Source organism: Danaus plexippus, chromosome 25, assembly GCF_018135715.1.
Source record: "Danaus plexippus chromosome 25, MEX_DaPlex, whole genome shotgun sequence".
In the NCBI taxonomy this organism is placed as follows: domain Eukaryota; kingdom Metazoa; phylum Arthropoda; class Insecta; order Lepidoptera; family Nymphalidae; genus Danaus; species Danaus plexippus.
This window is the reverse complement of record NC_083553.1, coordinates 665,122-678,698: the sequence shown is the minus strand read 5'-3', so window position 1 is coordinate 678,698 and position 13,577 is coordinate 665,122. Positions and strand designations below refer to the sequence as shown.

The following is a 13,577-nucleotide window of genomic DNA, read 5'->3' as shown; positions in this document are numbered from 1 at the left end:
TTATGACGTTTTTTAATAAATAACTGTTGAGGTCGTGTATAAACCTGTATCCTGATTTCTTTTTCACCATAATTATTACTATTTTGTCATAAAAATAAAGCCTTACTTATAAATAGTAAAGATAGACCCAAAAACCTAATGCATATTATTGTGAATAGCGACATCTAGGGGCTTTTAGATGAATCTTTATTCATCTTTCACATTTTATTTTTAAAATGTATCTGCTGTATTCAAAATAATAAACATAATTATCATTTTTGTTAATAAAAGAAGACAAATTATTAATAATCGTACCGGTGATAATATATTACTTAATCTTCTCTGACTGATAGCTCATTTAAAAATTGCTTGCTCTCAAAATTATTATATTATATGGACTATCCTATGTTTAATCAATCAAAATCATATGAACTCGTAATGTATGACGACTTTCGGTATTATTGATCCAAATCTTTATGAACTTAAAAGGTATATTACAAGCCTAATGTATTTTAGGTGAACGAAATATCGTGACATCTAGTGACAAAAAGAGAAAACATTAAGACACCATAATAAGTTAAGAATACGATTCATAGATGTCGTTAGTAAATACATTACAAGTAGTTTTAGAAAACTCTTTCAGAGAGCTCTGTTTTAAAATAATAGATGATATTGAAATTAAAAGTTACTAGTTTTATTGTATAACGTGTCTTAGAACTTTTATTTTATCTAATTCTTTACATTTAAGGTAATTTCAATAAATAATTTCCACACTTTTGATAAACATTCCTTCTTTCTATACCGATTTGTATTTTGAAACTGTCTACGTTAAGAAAATATGAATTGTTTATCATTTGTAGTTTTGGCCTGTTATGAAAAAGGAAGACTTAAAAAATCTTCACATCGAGCACAGTTAGCAATTGTTTCTAATTCAATCTGCCAATTAAAATTAAACATCATCATCAAACAAGAGTATAAGGTACAACTATTGATTTTATTTACTCAGATAGGCGATGATTTCTTCCACTTCATCGTCGTCTGTTCTCCGTAGTTCGTTGCTCTCGTTCATGATCTCCTGCATCGCCAGCGACCTCAGCAGTACTTCCGGCTCGTTCCTCTCCGTATCCTCCAATATTCTTTCATTGATGAGATGAGATAGGTTTATTTCGTCTAAAGTGTTATCGTCTATGTACGGCTGTGCATGAGACCTTCTCATATTATTTCCGATAACTCCAGCGTCTATCAGTTTCTTTTTAGCCAATTTAAGGAAAGTTGGTGACTTCAGCGTCTCACGGAGCCAATCCTTTATCTTATTCTTCTTTTCTTCCACTCTGGCCTTGAACCTAAAATGGCAGATTTACTGAAAATACTTCGATAATTTATCACAGACTTGTCCTAAATTAGCGTCATTTGCGCTAAATATGTTAAAATTCGTGCGCTTAGTATTTAGGTCACGTTAATTGAATATAAATTAGATTACTTCTTAGCTAACTATAAACCAGCATCTTATAGACAATTAAGAATCTTAATGCAACTAATAACATGTGCAGTCGAATGTAAAAAATGATGCAAATAGTTTGTTATGGCATTGAAAGTATTAGATTCGTATTAATATAATATTTCCTAGTTTCATGAGCAAGGTCAGAAAAAAAACCAATAGGAATTGCAATGCAAGTCCATTGGTTAATTGCTTAAATAATGCTACAGCCTAAACGTCAGGAGTATTACTAAACAGAATCTGTACTTCTGTAACTCCTTCTCTCTAAGCCGCGCCTTTTCTATTTTCGCTTTCAGTTCCGGTACATCGATGGCCTCGTTGTCAGTGATTGTCGCTTCAACCCAGTCCGTGATCTCAGTCACCCTGCTGTATACACCTGGAGATCGAGAGTCCCCGCACTTCTTTCCGCCGAAGGATACGATGCCGATCAAGACTCCGTCTCTCACAGCTGGGCCACCAGAATCATGCTGATGAAAACAATTTATATTCATAAGAATTTAAAAAAATAAAAAAGATAGTTAATGGGCAGTAGTTACCGCCGCCCATGGACATTCGCAACATCTCTGTTGCGAATGCGTTGCCAACCATGGTTGTTGAGGAAGTGGGGGAGGTGGAAATAAGGAGATGGCAAGAAAGGGTGGGAACAGGGAAAGGGCAACCGGCTCTCACTCATCGGACGAAACGCAGCCAATAAAGACTACTTCAGGCCGATCTTCAGTGAGAGGGTGTGCTTCCCCGGTCGAGTCAGCCCATGTTCGAGCTGCAGTAGCTCGACCACAGCTAGACTCTACCCCCTTAATGGTACTTAAAATAATGTTATTAACTTTATAGTTACCACATATGATGAAAACACCACATGCTTTGGATCATGTTCTTAATTGGTCTGCAATTCGATTTGTTTTACGAAGTATATAATGTGTATAATATAATATATATATTATTTACATTACAGGCGTCCTTTCCTCCAGTGGCATATCCGGCACACATCATTCTCGGCGTGATGTAGAAACGGTATGCCGTCTGGCACTGCTCGAGACGCATCACCGGCACTGGCACAAAACGTAGGCGTTCTGGAATGTGGTCGAAGCCGGACTCCTGATAGCAATAAATAAATACTACTAGTTTGTGAAGCCTTACTGTAGTGATTGGAAACTTAATGAACGGACTAATGAAGATTTGACGATTTTAATTTTAAATAGATTTTAAAAGAAGAAAATCAAGAATAGAAGAATTTTGGTCACAACGTATTAAATTAATAATGTTTATGTTTTCTTTAATTTTATTGATTTATTATTAATCTATATGATTGAAGGACTTTGAGGTAATCTAGTTTATATACGTGCCACGTAATATTATACAACCCATTAGCTAAAGGCCTAACAGCTGCTAAATTTGAGATCAATTTACGACATGTTCAGTGAGTAACATTAAATCTTTCGTTATTTCCCTTTGATTTAATGAACCGATAATCAATGACTTTAGATTATATTTCAAACGTATTTATATACATTTTTCAAATATTATAAAAAAGTTAAATAAAAGATACTAATATTGTTTTAAAAACAGTCTTTTCTAGTCATGCTATAAAAAACTTACGGCCTATTTTCACCTGAGCCCAAATCCGCCCAACCGGATACTTATTAAACTCGATTTAAAATAGTCCCAAACATAAATAATCGATAGTATCACAAACAATTAAAAGCTTTGTTTTAAAATTCAGTGGATTGGAAAGTATAGTGAGGGTTGACTACATTTTATTTATTAAGGTTGTCGTAATAACTAAGCTATTATGGAACCGGTGCTATTTGCAGCAGTTACGTACGTGACAATGTAGCTGACAGTGTAGCTGTTTGTACCTCAATATATTTGTATTTACAAGATATTTAGAGCGAGGTTTCAGGTTAAATGTACAAAAGATTGAGGAATTGAGATGAGCAAAGAAAAGGCGAACTTAGAAAAATTGTTTACAGACAGTGACATAGAGTACCTATAAAGAATAACTTATACGAGTATGTGTTACTACTAAGACTGAATAAATTAGGAATAATATACGAATATAGTAACATCTTACGTGTGTGCTGCCCCATCCAGTTACAATCAACAGGTCGTCCGTCTGCACGAGGTATTCCTTGGCAGGCAGGTTCAATACCGCTATATTTCTACCGATGGGCATAGGCCTATCCAAACGGAGAAGGGAAAAGTCGAAGTCTGCATTGCCCGGGGCATACTTTTCGGGAAAGAAAACCTGTAGGAGAAAATATTGTAGAGTTATATATATATTATAGTTTTTGAAACAATTACCTTGTTTTTTGTTGAAATAAATTTTGTATCAGTTTTCTTGTAACATAAGCCAGTGAAAGTTCTGCCAAAATTTCGATGCTAATTTAAACAAACAGTCAGACATTTTTGGGGATTGCTCCTTTGTTATACATAATACAATTAACAAATGTATGTCTGCATAGTGTTTTGGTGACTTCGGCTGTGTTGGGACAAAGATGTTCTACTGAACTATTCGCACACATGCCATTCACAAAACATTTTTCATTTCCAATCCAACAATGCAACAAACGCGACAATCATAATCTATAATTTTAGTTCAAAATATTACCCTATTAACTCTGGCTTGATAGCCTCCACGGTTGTGAAAAGAACTACCAGCTCTTACAATAAACGGCAGCAGTTTCTTCTTGTCCCCATCATGAGCTCTATCAGAAAGACATTTAAAATTTTATTAATGATATTAATTTTTTTTAGTACCTCCTTTCTTTATTCGGTTATTATTTATTTATGATTCGTCGAAAATATATAAGACCCTACAAAACAATACATAAATCTGGGATCAGAAATAAGACATCGTCTGCATTGTTTGGGTGAAAATCTTATAATTTTACATTATTATTATTTTAATTAATTTGGTTTCGGTTTCAAAGACAATAAATAGGGTTCATACATTTCTCATCACTTCGCAAATATATCTTTAATAAAGCAGAGGTTAAATAAAATATATACATATATACATGAAATTTTTAAAACAATGCAATTTGTTATAGACCAGTGACTGGCAACATTCCAAAACACACCGCAACAGTTCAACCGTAATGGTCAAACTAATTGTTTCTTGTAATAGAACTGTCTTTTAACCAAAAAATAATACTAAAACACTTCTAAAGTTATCATAACGATTAATAAACTCCTGAATTTTAAAAAGGGGTATTTTTAGTTTGGTGTTCACGTGTGTGTTTCTGTCTGTCTAAGGCATCATATCTCCGTCTCATAAAAAGTGACCGATTTTGATGTGATTTCGTTTATTTGCAAGCCAGTTTCCTTGTGATGGTTCTCAGCTATATTTGGTTAGTCATTCCAGCAGCGTAAGCTTTGTTTCAAACGCTGTAACGTATTTTTGTTTATGAGAAAAATAACTAAATTTATTTATTTTGAGGCGCCAATTCTTTTTAAGAGGCACAAATATCAAAATATATATATGAAAGCTTACGATTCAAAGCAGTGGCCAGCTGTCAGAACCCACTGTTCATCGATGATGCTCCCCCCGCACCAATGTTTTCCGTTTCTGGAGATGGCCACGTTGTAAGGGTACATGCTGATGCTGGTCTCCATCCCACCGACGATTCTTCTCACGGCATATGCTCTAAACGCCCACGCAAGTTTCCGCTCGGTTCTGGACTTTGGGAACACTACACCCATCATTACACTCGAAGTCAGCAAAATAATCACATACCACAATCTCCTTACCTGGATGCCTTTCATCATTTGCAATTTTGAATCTGGTGGACGTGTTGTCGTTAACAAATTTATATCTTTCCTCCAACATGCTGACTATTTCGTGATGTTCATCATCATCGGTGATTTCATCACCACGTTCTGGATCATAGTCGTTTGCTGTCCTCAGTTGAGCCCTCCGAGGATAACGATCGTCTTCGAGTTCGACTACGTGTAAACTTAGAACGAGCTTCGTCAACACCACCCACGATATTAAATTGAGAATGTTATTTTTCATTTTAGACAAATTAAATATTAATCTCAGAAATTCAGATAACACAGAAAATACCAAGCCCAAGTTAGTTAGTGCACAGGCTCACTTCATTATCACTATTCTTTACGCACCGCACGAAAGTCTGTTTGTAAAAATTACTTCATTTATAAAAATTTACTTCCATTTACTCTACAAACCTTTGACAGGATAATATCATCATTTAATATTATGAATTAAATGTAAAGCAAAATAAATGTAATTGTGTAACTCTCGTTCGTGTCCGTCGCTTGTCCACTACACAGATTACCTATACATTTTACGACTGAATATAAAATTCGCACGTGTTCAGAATATGACGTGCGTTGCTTTCACGATAAATATAAAGAATTTTTCTACGTTGAATTTTATTTTTATGTAATTCAGATTATTAAAAAAATTATTTCAACTGTCACTTACAGAAACGATAATTAAAAACAATAACATGGTTTTTATTTATAGTTTGCTAAAATATACCAAATGTATTCGCCTTAAAATACTGTATACAAGATTTTTAATATACTTCAATTCATTAAAATTTAAATGACGTAGATAAAAAAACTACACTCATATATACTTATTTTAAAAACCATACAAATTCATTTGAATGAATTGTTTAATGAACTCTAACATTATTAAAGAACAGTCATATCTAAATAAAACTATATTCCCTTAGTTATAGAATTTCACATACAAATTTTAGATCCGTTTTCTTAGCACAAGTTTGTATAGTCACACTTCACACAAAGCAGAGAAGAAACCTCTAAGCATTCAATGGATTCACCGTGCGGGTGCCGGTTCCATCGCGTTGCAGGGAGAGGAGCTTCCACAGTGCCTGGGACTTTCTACCCAGGTGTAGGTTTAAGGGGCCCCTATCTAACACACGTCAAACGCTCACCTCAACTGTCCAAGCTCCTCTCCCTACCTAACCAAATTTTAAACGAAGTTACTAGGGCTGCCTACGACGCAAGGGCCAAGAATGAATTGCTGTTAGTTCTGGACAGGTGTGACTATTTTATAAGGTTGTAAAGAGATTTAGCTATTATACCTCTCTCTCCCACTTCTACCGCGTACAAATTTACAACGAACCTATTCTTAGTGAGTTCGTTAGTGAGCTCGTAATACTTATTGACCTAGACGGCATGGTCTTTGGGGATGTTGGTTTCCCAAGGAACCGTGAGCTCTATTATCACAACGCGCTTTAAAATTGGCGAATATAAAAATATGTCCGGTCTGGAGGCCCAGGCACAAATATCCTCTGGGATCTTATATTGCTTCTCACACGTGTCCATCATTAAAGTCCAATCCGAAGCCGCTTTAATAGTAGAGTAGGGCTTGACGTTTGATTTTGTAGCCCTAGTGCCTTCTCTCACAAAACCTATTGATCGTTGGTTTGTGGTTATTTCTTTTTACGTTCTTGCTACCGAAAGACTAACCTTATTTCTGATTGAATAACGTACTTTATTATTTAATACTATTATAAACGAAGATTTTTGAATAAGAAACTGTTACCGCTGCGTATTCGGTGTGACGGTGGTCACTGAGAGTAAGCATACAGGTATTTCTATTGTTTTAGAGTTTCGATTTATCAATTTGTTATTATAAATGTCATGTAGGTATAGGTATCTAGAAACATATGTAATAAATATCGTCTCTGCGTCATGTGAATCTGTCTCAGCGAGTGATTGCCTGTGTACGCATCAGTAGCTTTAATTAAAACAGAAGGCCGCTTGCACACTCGTAATATAAAGTCGTTATTATTTAAGACGACACTTTCTAAATATTATTTTGATATTATGACTAAGAACTTTAATAAATTATAATGATTTAATGATAAAGAAATAATTATTTTTTATATTTATTTTCGTTTCTTAGACTATTTTTAAATGCTTTCTTTATTTAGAAGGTTTTCAGGTTACGTTATAGAAACCTTGTATCAACTATGAGAGAAAGTTGTGCAACAGTGTACACTTAGCCTTTATAATGACTGATGGAGCACATAAAATATTTTTTTACAAAAAAAACCCGACTTCAATCTGTGAACAAAAAGCAAAAAATAAATTTGCTTCGTACAAAGCAGTACGTATTTTCATTTAGTTAAATAGTAATTAATATTTAATAATTATTCTATAATTTTGAATTCGGTGCCATGTAAAATAATAACTGTGTAGGGATTATAAATTTTTATAACAGCAGACAAAAATATTAGTAGGTAATTATCTCGAAATATTTGTTCTGTGGTGACTGTCACTACTCGGCAACCACGAACTAGCACAACTACCTCCCTCCTTCTAGCCTCCCTTGCCTGTGTCAGCACGCAGTGCGCGTGCGCGGTGCGGGAAGGGAGGCATGCTTGAGTGAGCGGCCTGAACGCGGGCAGACGCGGGCAGACGCGTGAGAGCAGACGTCCCTGATGGTTACGTCTATATGCGCAATTTTGGTTCTTGCTATAACGTTTTTATTTCAGGTTTTCGTAAAATTAGGTTTCATTCGCAAGGTTAGTTTTCTTTTATTCCATTTTGAGTATTTACATTTGTTATGTAAATACAATTTTTTCTTTCGTAATTCATTACTAGTAGTTCGTAAGTCAGTACTTCGGTACATAAGATTTAAAAGTTAGTTTGATAATAAGTAGGTACGATTTATATATTTTCTAATACAGTTGTTGTTTTGTAATTTCTTTAAATAATATATTCAATTATTATCGTGTCCTTAGTAATTTGATATTGTAGTAAGGCTGTTGTAGCATTTACTTGGCACCGAATTTAGTATTATGAAGTAATGAAATATTATTTTTTATTTATCTAAATAAAAATACCTATTACTTTGTACGTAGTGAATTTATTTTTTGCGTTTTAGTTCATTGCTTGAAGTCGGTTTATTTTTGGTAAAAGTTAATTTTATTTAACGATTTTAAGTGACGGGTAGACTTAGCCATGATCGCCATCATCAGATGTACTGCAGACCTTCATTATAATCCATATAGATGCAAAGTTCTCATCAGTATACATGAATTGAGTCCAAACACAAGGTAACAACTGTAAATCGTTAAGGGTTTCCCTGGACTATCTTTCGTCATTATCATCAGACCCCTAATGACAGTCACCGTTCATCTATCTGTAAAGTTCTTATCAATAAGTTTTTATAAAGACCTATACAAATTAATGAAGCTGTAACACAAAGTATCTGCTATTAATAGTTGAAGAGTTCCCTGGACCGTCACTTATCTCCATCCTCAGTCTATCCCAGACCTTCATCAAATGGTAGTGCTTTAAAAATACTTAATGAAAAAACTTACAAGCGTTGCCCGTACTAGTTTTGAAAATTCCCCACGATTTCGCTGGTCTGCCATCATCAGATTCTGGTTTCCTTATCAGGGAACCACTCTTAAAATATCTACTTTCTAGTAAAAAAAACAATCCTCAAAATCGGTTCATAAACTACGAAGTTATCCGCGAACAAACATAAAAAAGCCTACATACGGTCGAATGAGAAACCTCTTCCTTTTTGAAGTTGGTTAAAAATAGTTTTTACTATATGTACTGTTTAAACAGATTAAAAATGTTAATATAAATCTATAAAATACATAAATGTCATGTCATGTGACATTCCGTTAGCTCTCAACCTTTACCAACATATAATTCACTATTGATTTTTAAGACTCCACACATGTGATGACAAGTTCAATTGCCATTATAATTGCTTGGGCACTTATACTAAATAACATACCTGTCTTATACAGCAGTAAGTTTATTATCGTTAACTTGAGGGTTAGAACTATTTTATTTATAATTTCCTCACAACAACCTTCTTTTACTTCAACTATCACACATAAATATACATACATGCTAAACCACTAAATAAATGTTTTTTGAACACATTAAATATAAATTGTCTTTATATGAAACTGTCCATATAAATACATACAACATATATATATATATATATATTAATAAATCTTATCTTTATTTCGCCAAGTGAAAATATTTATGGCATTAGTATAGTCCACTATTATTACAGCTAATGTAATCATCGGAAAATATCCCGAGTCTAAATTAATATTCCTAACGAGCGTCTGTTTTCTTTTGAGGAGGATAAGTTGGTTTCCTAGCGTCTTGTTGACTAAAGTGTACCCTATATGTTTATTTCTGGAGGTGAGGTGAGGTGAGGCGAATTATATAATTAAATTCTATTAAGTTATACCAATAATTTAATTTATTTCAGATACCATTGTCGCTATTAACTCTCGAATGTTCCTTGGTGCATGTATGGAAGCCGATAGAAGAATTAATACTCCTATATTCTGATGATATCCTGGTCCAACTGAATGAAAAGGCTCAGTGTGAATGGATCATATGCTCTCTGTGTTGCGGACAAACCGACTGTTCTCATATATTTTCGAGCCTAATGCTTAAAATGATTAGTTTCATATATTTGCTCACAATTTATCTGATTGACAAAAAAATATAAATGCTCTCCAATGTCGCGTACAATATTGAGATAGATTTGTTATTTGTTAAATATTTTTGTGATCCTGATATTTAATTGTTCTTTATAATTAATAAAAAGTTATATATATACGCCATATTTTATAGGTGTGAATTTGATTGGATTATTGGGTAATCACGTAAGAAAGGGTTGGCTGATGAATTTAAAAATACTGATGAGGACTTACATGTACTTTATACAGGTCGAAAAACTAACAGACCTACCAGCTGTTAGAACGCGGTTCTCATCCACTGGCTGCAGTTGGATCTAAAAATGTAGAAATAGGGTTAATTAAAATAAATAGTCATTTTAACTGTAAATAATATACAATATACAGAGTTACACTCAGGGACTACGCTCTCTAAGAATTTATATGAAGGGGTAGTTCAGATTATAAAATATAGCAATTTCAATTAAAAATAGTGCTCAAATATTATGGACAAAAAAAACTCATTATCCGTAAATATGAAGGAATTTGATAAAATAATTTCTGTTATTCAAATGCAAATTTAATAGTTTATAATGTTTAGCGTAACGAATTCGCTTTAACTCCAAGTAAGTCGCCGCGTGAGAATTATAACGTGTATTGTCAGGTGATTGTAACGAAACATTTTTCGTAAAATATTTCACTACGCTCTTAAAATGTTTTCTGTGAACAGTCAGCTATTTCGCGTTATTGTTTTGGCTCATTCCGTTGGAATGCTTTTGTTGTTGAAGTTACTTGAATATGAACTAGGCTCGCGTGCGGTTCCGTCCGACATGGCAGTTATATACGTTACCGGAAAAAAAAATCCATATAATAAGTCAAAGGACAAATGAAAAGGAACGTATTTTAGATATAACGAGAAGCCATCTCTATAATTTTGCTGTCGGAACCAAAATTACAATGTCTATTAATTATCTGACGTAATATTCCAATGTAACGATCCTTAATTGGCGGTCATACAATTATCAACTGCACCCCTCCCCAGAGCATTCACTGTGTATTAAAACGTTACTTCATATGACCACTGGCGTATCATCGTATCGCACTGTTAACTAATTGTTGGTAATGGGATTTTTATTTTATTTTATTATATACATATATATAGCACGTGACAAGGAACATTTTCAGTTTATTCTGTACATATATACATAAAATAAAATAATGAATACATTCCTTATAGGTAAAGCCGAGAAGTTTCATATGTTGTATCTTTTTGTGCAAACCCATTGCTTGCATTAATCTATTATTATCTTTTATTTCTAAAGCTAAATCGTTAATAACTGAACATTGAACTAAATTTTTGAATTTCACATCGATAGATTAATTTATGCATATACATATATATATGTAAATGAAGTCCACGTATGATTTGATTTGATGAAACGCAATTAAGTTTTTATTCCTACACAACCATTGGTAGTGTGTTAATACACATTATATATATATTCTGTTAGGTACACTATGTGCTTATTAAGGTTTTAGCGAAAATAATAATCTTGTTAAGAAAAATATCGAATGACGTCCCTAGCACAGCGCTACATAAATCTTGTCAAAGTGGGAAGCATTTTCCGTATCGTACACATAAGGGCATAAAAAGTATCGGTACAAATATTGAGCATTTACTGTATATATATGTTACTTCAATGCCTCTCAGTAGTGTATTAGGTACCATAACAACGAATTTCCATTGGCTTGCTCCATAGCGATTCCTGTTTCGCACAATACTCCATATTTCTATTATGAACAGAATACTGATAACGCGACGTGTGTAGTTTTAATACGAACTCGTAGTCAATATGCAGACCCTTTTTATTCATGTTTATCTATTATCTGTGTAGCAACACTGCTATCTATTTCTTTCAGCTTATATGATATTATTTGATTTAAAGATTTTTTTATTTATTTATAAAACAGTATAGCTATTATATATCATTTCGCTCAGCGGTAAATATCTATTACATAAATTAGTGGGTTCCACTGTGTAAGCATTGTGAAGGCGAGTAAAATTTTTATTTTTAATTTTTATTTCTCTTTACGAGAGTAGGGAATTTTACTGTTTTATAATGTAGTATATTAATATTTTTATTTTTGTAAGTACGATTTAGGTTTCATCATCAAACTATTATTTTAATCTATTTAGGTACTTAGTCTCACCATCAGAACTATCGGTTGCAATACTATTAATTTTCAAATATTTTTTTAGTATCAACAAGGAAAATAATATGCGGATGCCACGATAATCTTTGATCTACAACAATCTAAAAGTATTATGATTTGTTATAACATAGAGTTGGATTAGAATTATAAAAGTAAACTTTCTTCACAATTATTTATTACACAGATATTGTTTTTTTTTATTAATATTGAGTAACACTTTTAACAGATCATCATCATCAGCCTATAGGAGCCCGCTGCTGAGCAAAGGCCTCTTCTAACATGGAGAAGGTCAAAGCATTAATCACCACGCTTGCTCAAGACGGGTTGGCGATTTCAACCTTATAATTTGAAATTATAAGACCAGGTTTCCTCACGATGTTTTCCTTCACCATGCGTCAGTGGTGTCTAAATACTCTTAGAGAGTAAATATGACTTGGAACAGATGACATTGGCACTTGCCAGGTTTAACAGATTACTCTCTAGTAAATTTTTCTTATATTCCATATTCAAGATCTTCCTAACTCTCCTTGTAAGTATGATAGCTATATCTAGAACATAATATATTCGGACTTATTTTTGGTAGTACCATAAGAACATTAAACATTCATGTAAAGTCAAGTTGTCTTTGATGTAATTCAGAAACAGCTAACAAACAGTCTATGATTAGCCCAAGTCTGATTTAAATTCATGATTATAAAAAAATTACTTTTTTATTCTCTTTTAGAAGAATAGAAGGGTTCGAGCGACGAAAAATTCTGCCTTTGAACTTGATGAATTATCCTAAAAGCCATTACACATTTCTTACCAGAATTTGGGACATTCGATGAAACAAATTTTTAATTTCTGTTTCTTTATTTAACCGAGCCTCTGTCAACACGAATCCTTTTCTAATTTCGGTGGAGTAATTTCTTTTGTAATTAAGGATCACAAAAAGGCGTGGTCGGGTGAACAAGCGATTCCGTGGAATATGATGATGAGGGCGAAATTCTCGTTTCACAAAATGGTCGTCGCCCTGTTTACTTTAAACGTTATTTTATGCTGTACACTGATCATTAAACAGGAAGTATAAATGAGAAAAAAAATGTAATAATTATCGAAATGTTACTTCAACATTACTTGAACATAAATCATTGTGATATCAAAATTAAATATACCTAAGCTAAATTATTCATTTCTCATAAGAATTTTGTTTTTTTTTTCAATTCAATGAATGAGTTTTAAATCTATACATTTTTATTGAACTTTCATATCTCTAAAGATACGTTCCTGTCTAACAATTTATTTTTGTGTGCACACTAACTCTTCAATGCAGAACATTGCTTACATTATCTTTTCAAGTGATTTATTCAGATATTTTTCATCGATTTGGTAGACTTAGCAACGATTTTCATTATAAGTCCAGATATAAATTCGTATAAATATATTAGAATATACAAAAAAAA

General features: G+C 33.1%; 2 protein-coding genes across 3 annotated transcripts; one reads left to right on the top strand and one right to left on the bottom strand.

Annotated features, from left to right (window-relative positions):
• Window positions 1-671: 671 nt before the first annotated feature.
• On the bottom strand, window positions 672-5,789 carry LOC116775329 (trypsin-1-like). Of its 2 annotated transcripts, none has more exons than XM_032668210.2 (7): window positions 5,228-5,789; window positions 4,971-5,169; window positions 4,086-4,182; window positions 3,549-3,722; window positions 2,423-2,572; window positions 1,724-1,944; window positions 672-1,322 (listed from the first exon to the last, which is right to left on the bottom strand). In XM_032668210.2, the coding sequence occupies exons 1-7, from the start codon at window positions 5,490-5,492 to the stop codon at window positions 974-976; spliced, it is 1,455 nt and encodes a 484-aa protein (XP_032524101.1). In that variant the 5' UTR covers window positions 5,493-5,789; the 3' UTR covers window positions 672-973. The 2 variants fall into 2 exon arrangements, with proteins under 2 accessions (XP_032524101.1, XP_061380696.1); XM_061524712.1 differs by having other exon boundaries at window positions 4,971-5,158; window positions 5,228-5,391.
• Window positions 5,790-9,095: 3,306 nt separating this feature from the next.
• On the top strand, window positions 9,096-10,120 carry LOC116775330 (uncharacterized). The gene is made up of 3 exons (XM_032668211.2): window positions 9,096-9,248; window positions 9,525-9,658; window positions 9,729-10,120. The coding sequence occupies exons 1-3, from the start codon at window positions 9,179-9,181 to the stop codon at window positions 9,972-9,974; spliced, it is 450 nt and encodes a 149-aa protein (XP_032524102.2). The 5' UTR covers window positions 9,096-9,178; the 3' UTR covers window positions 9,975-10,120.
• Window positions 10,121-13,577: the final 3,457 nt, after the last annotated feature.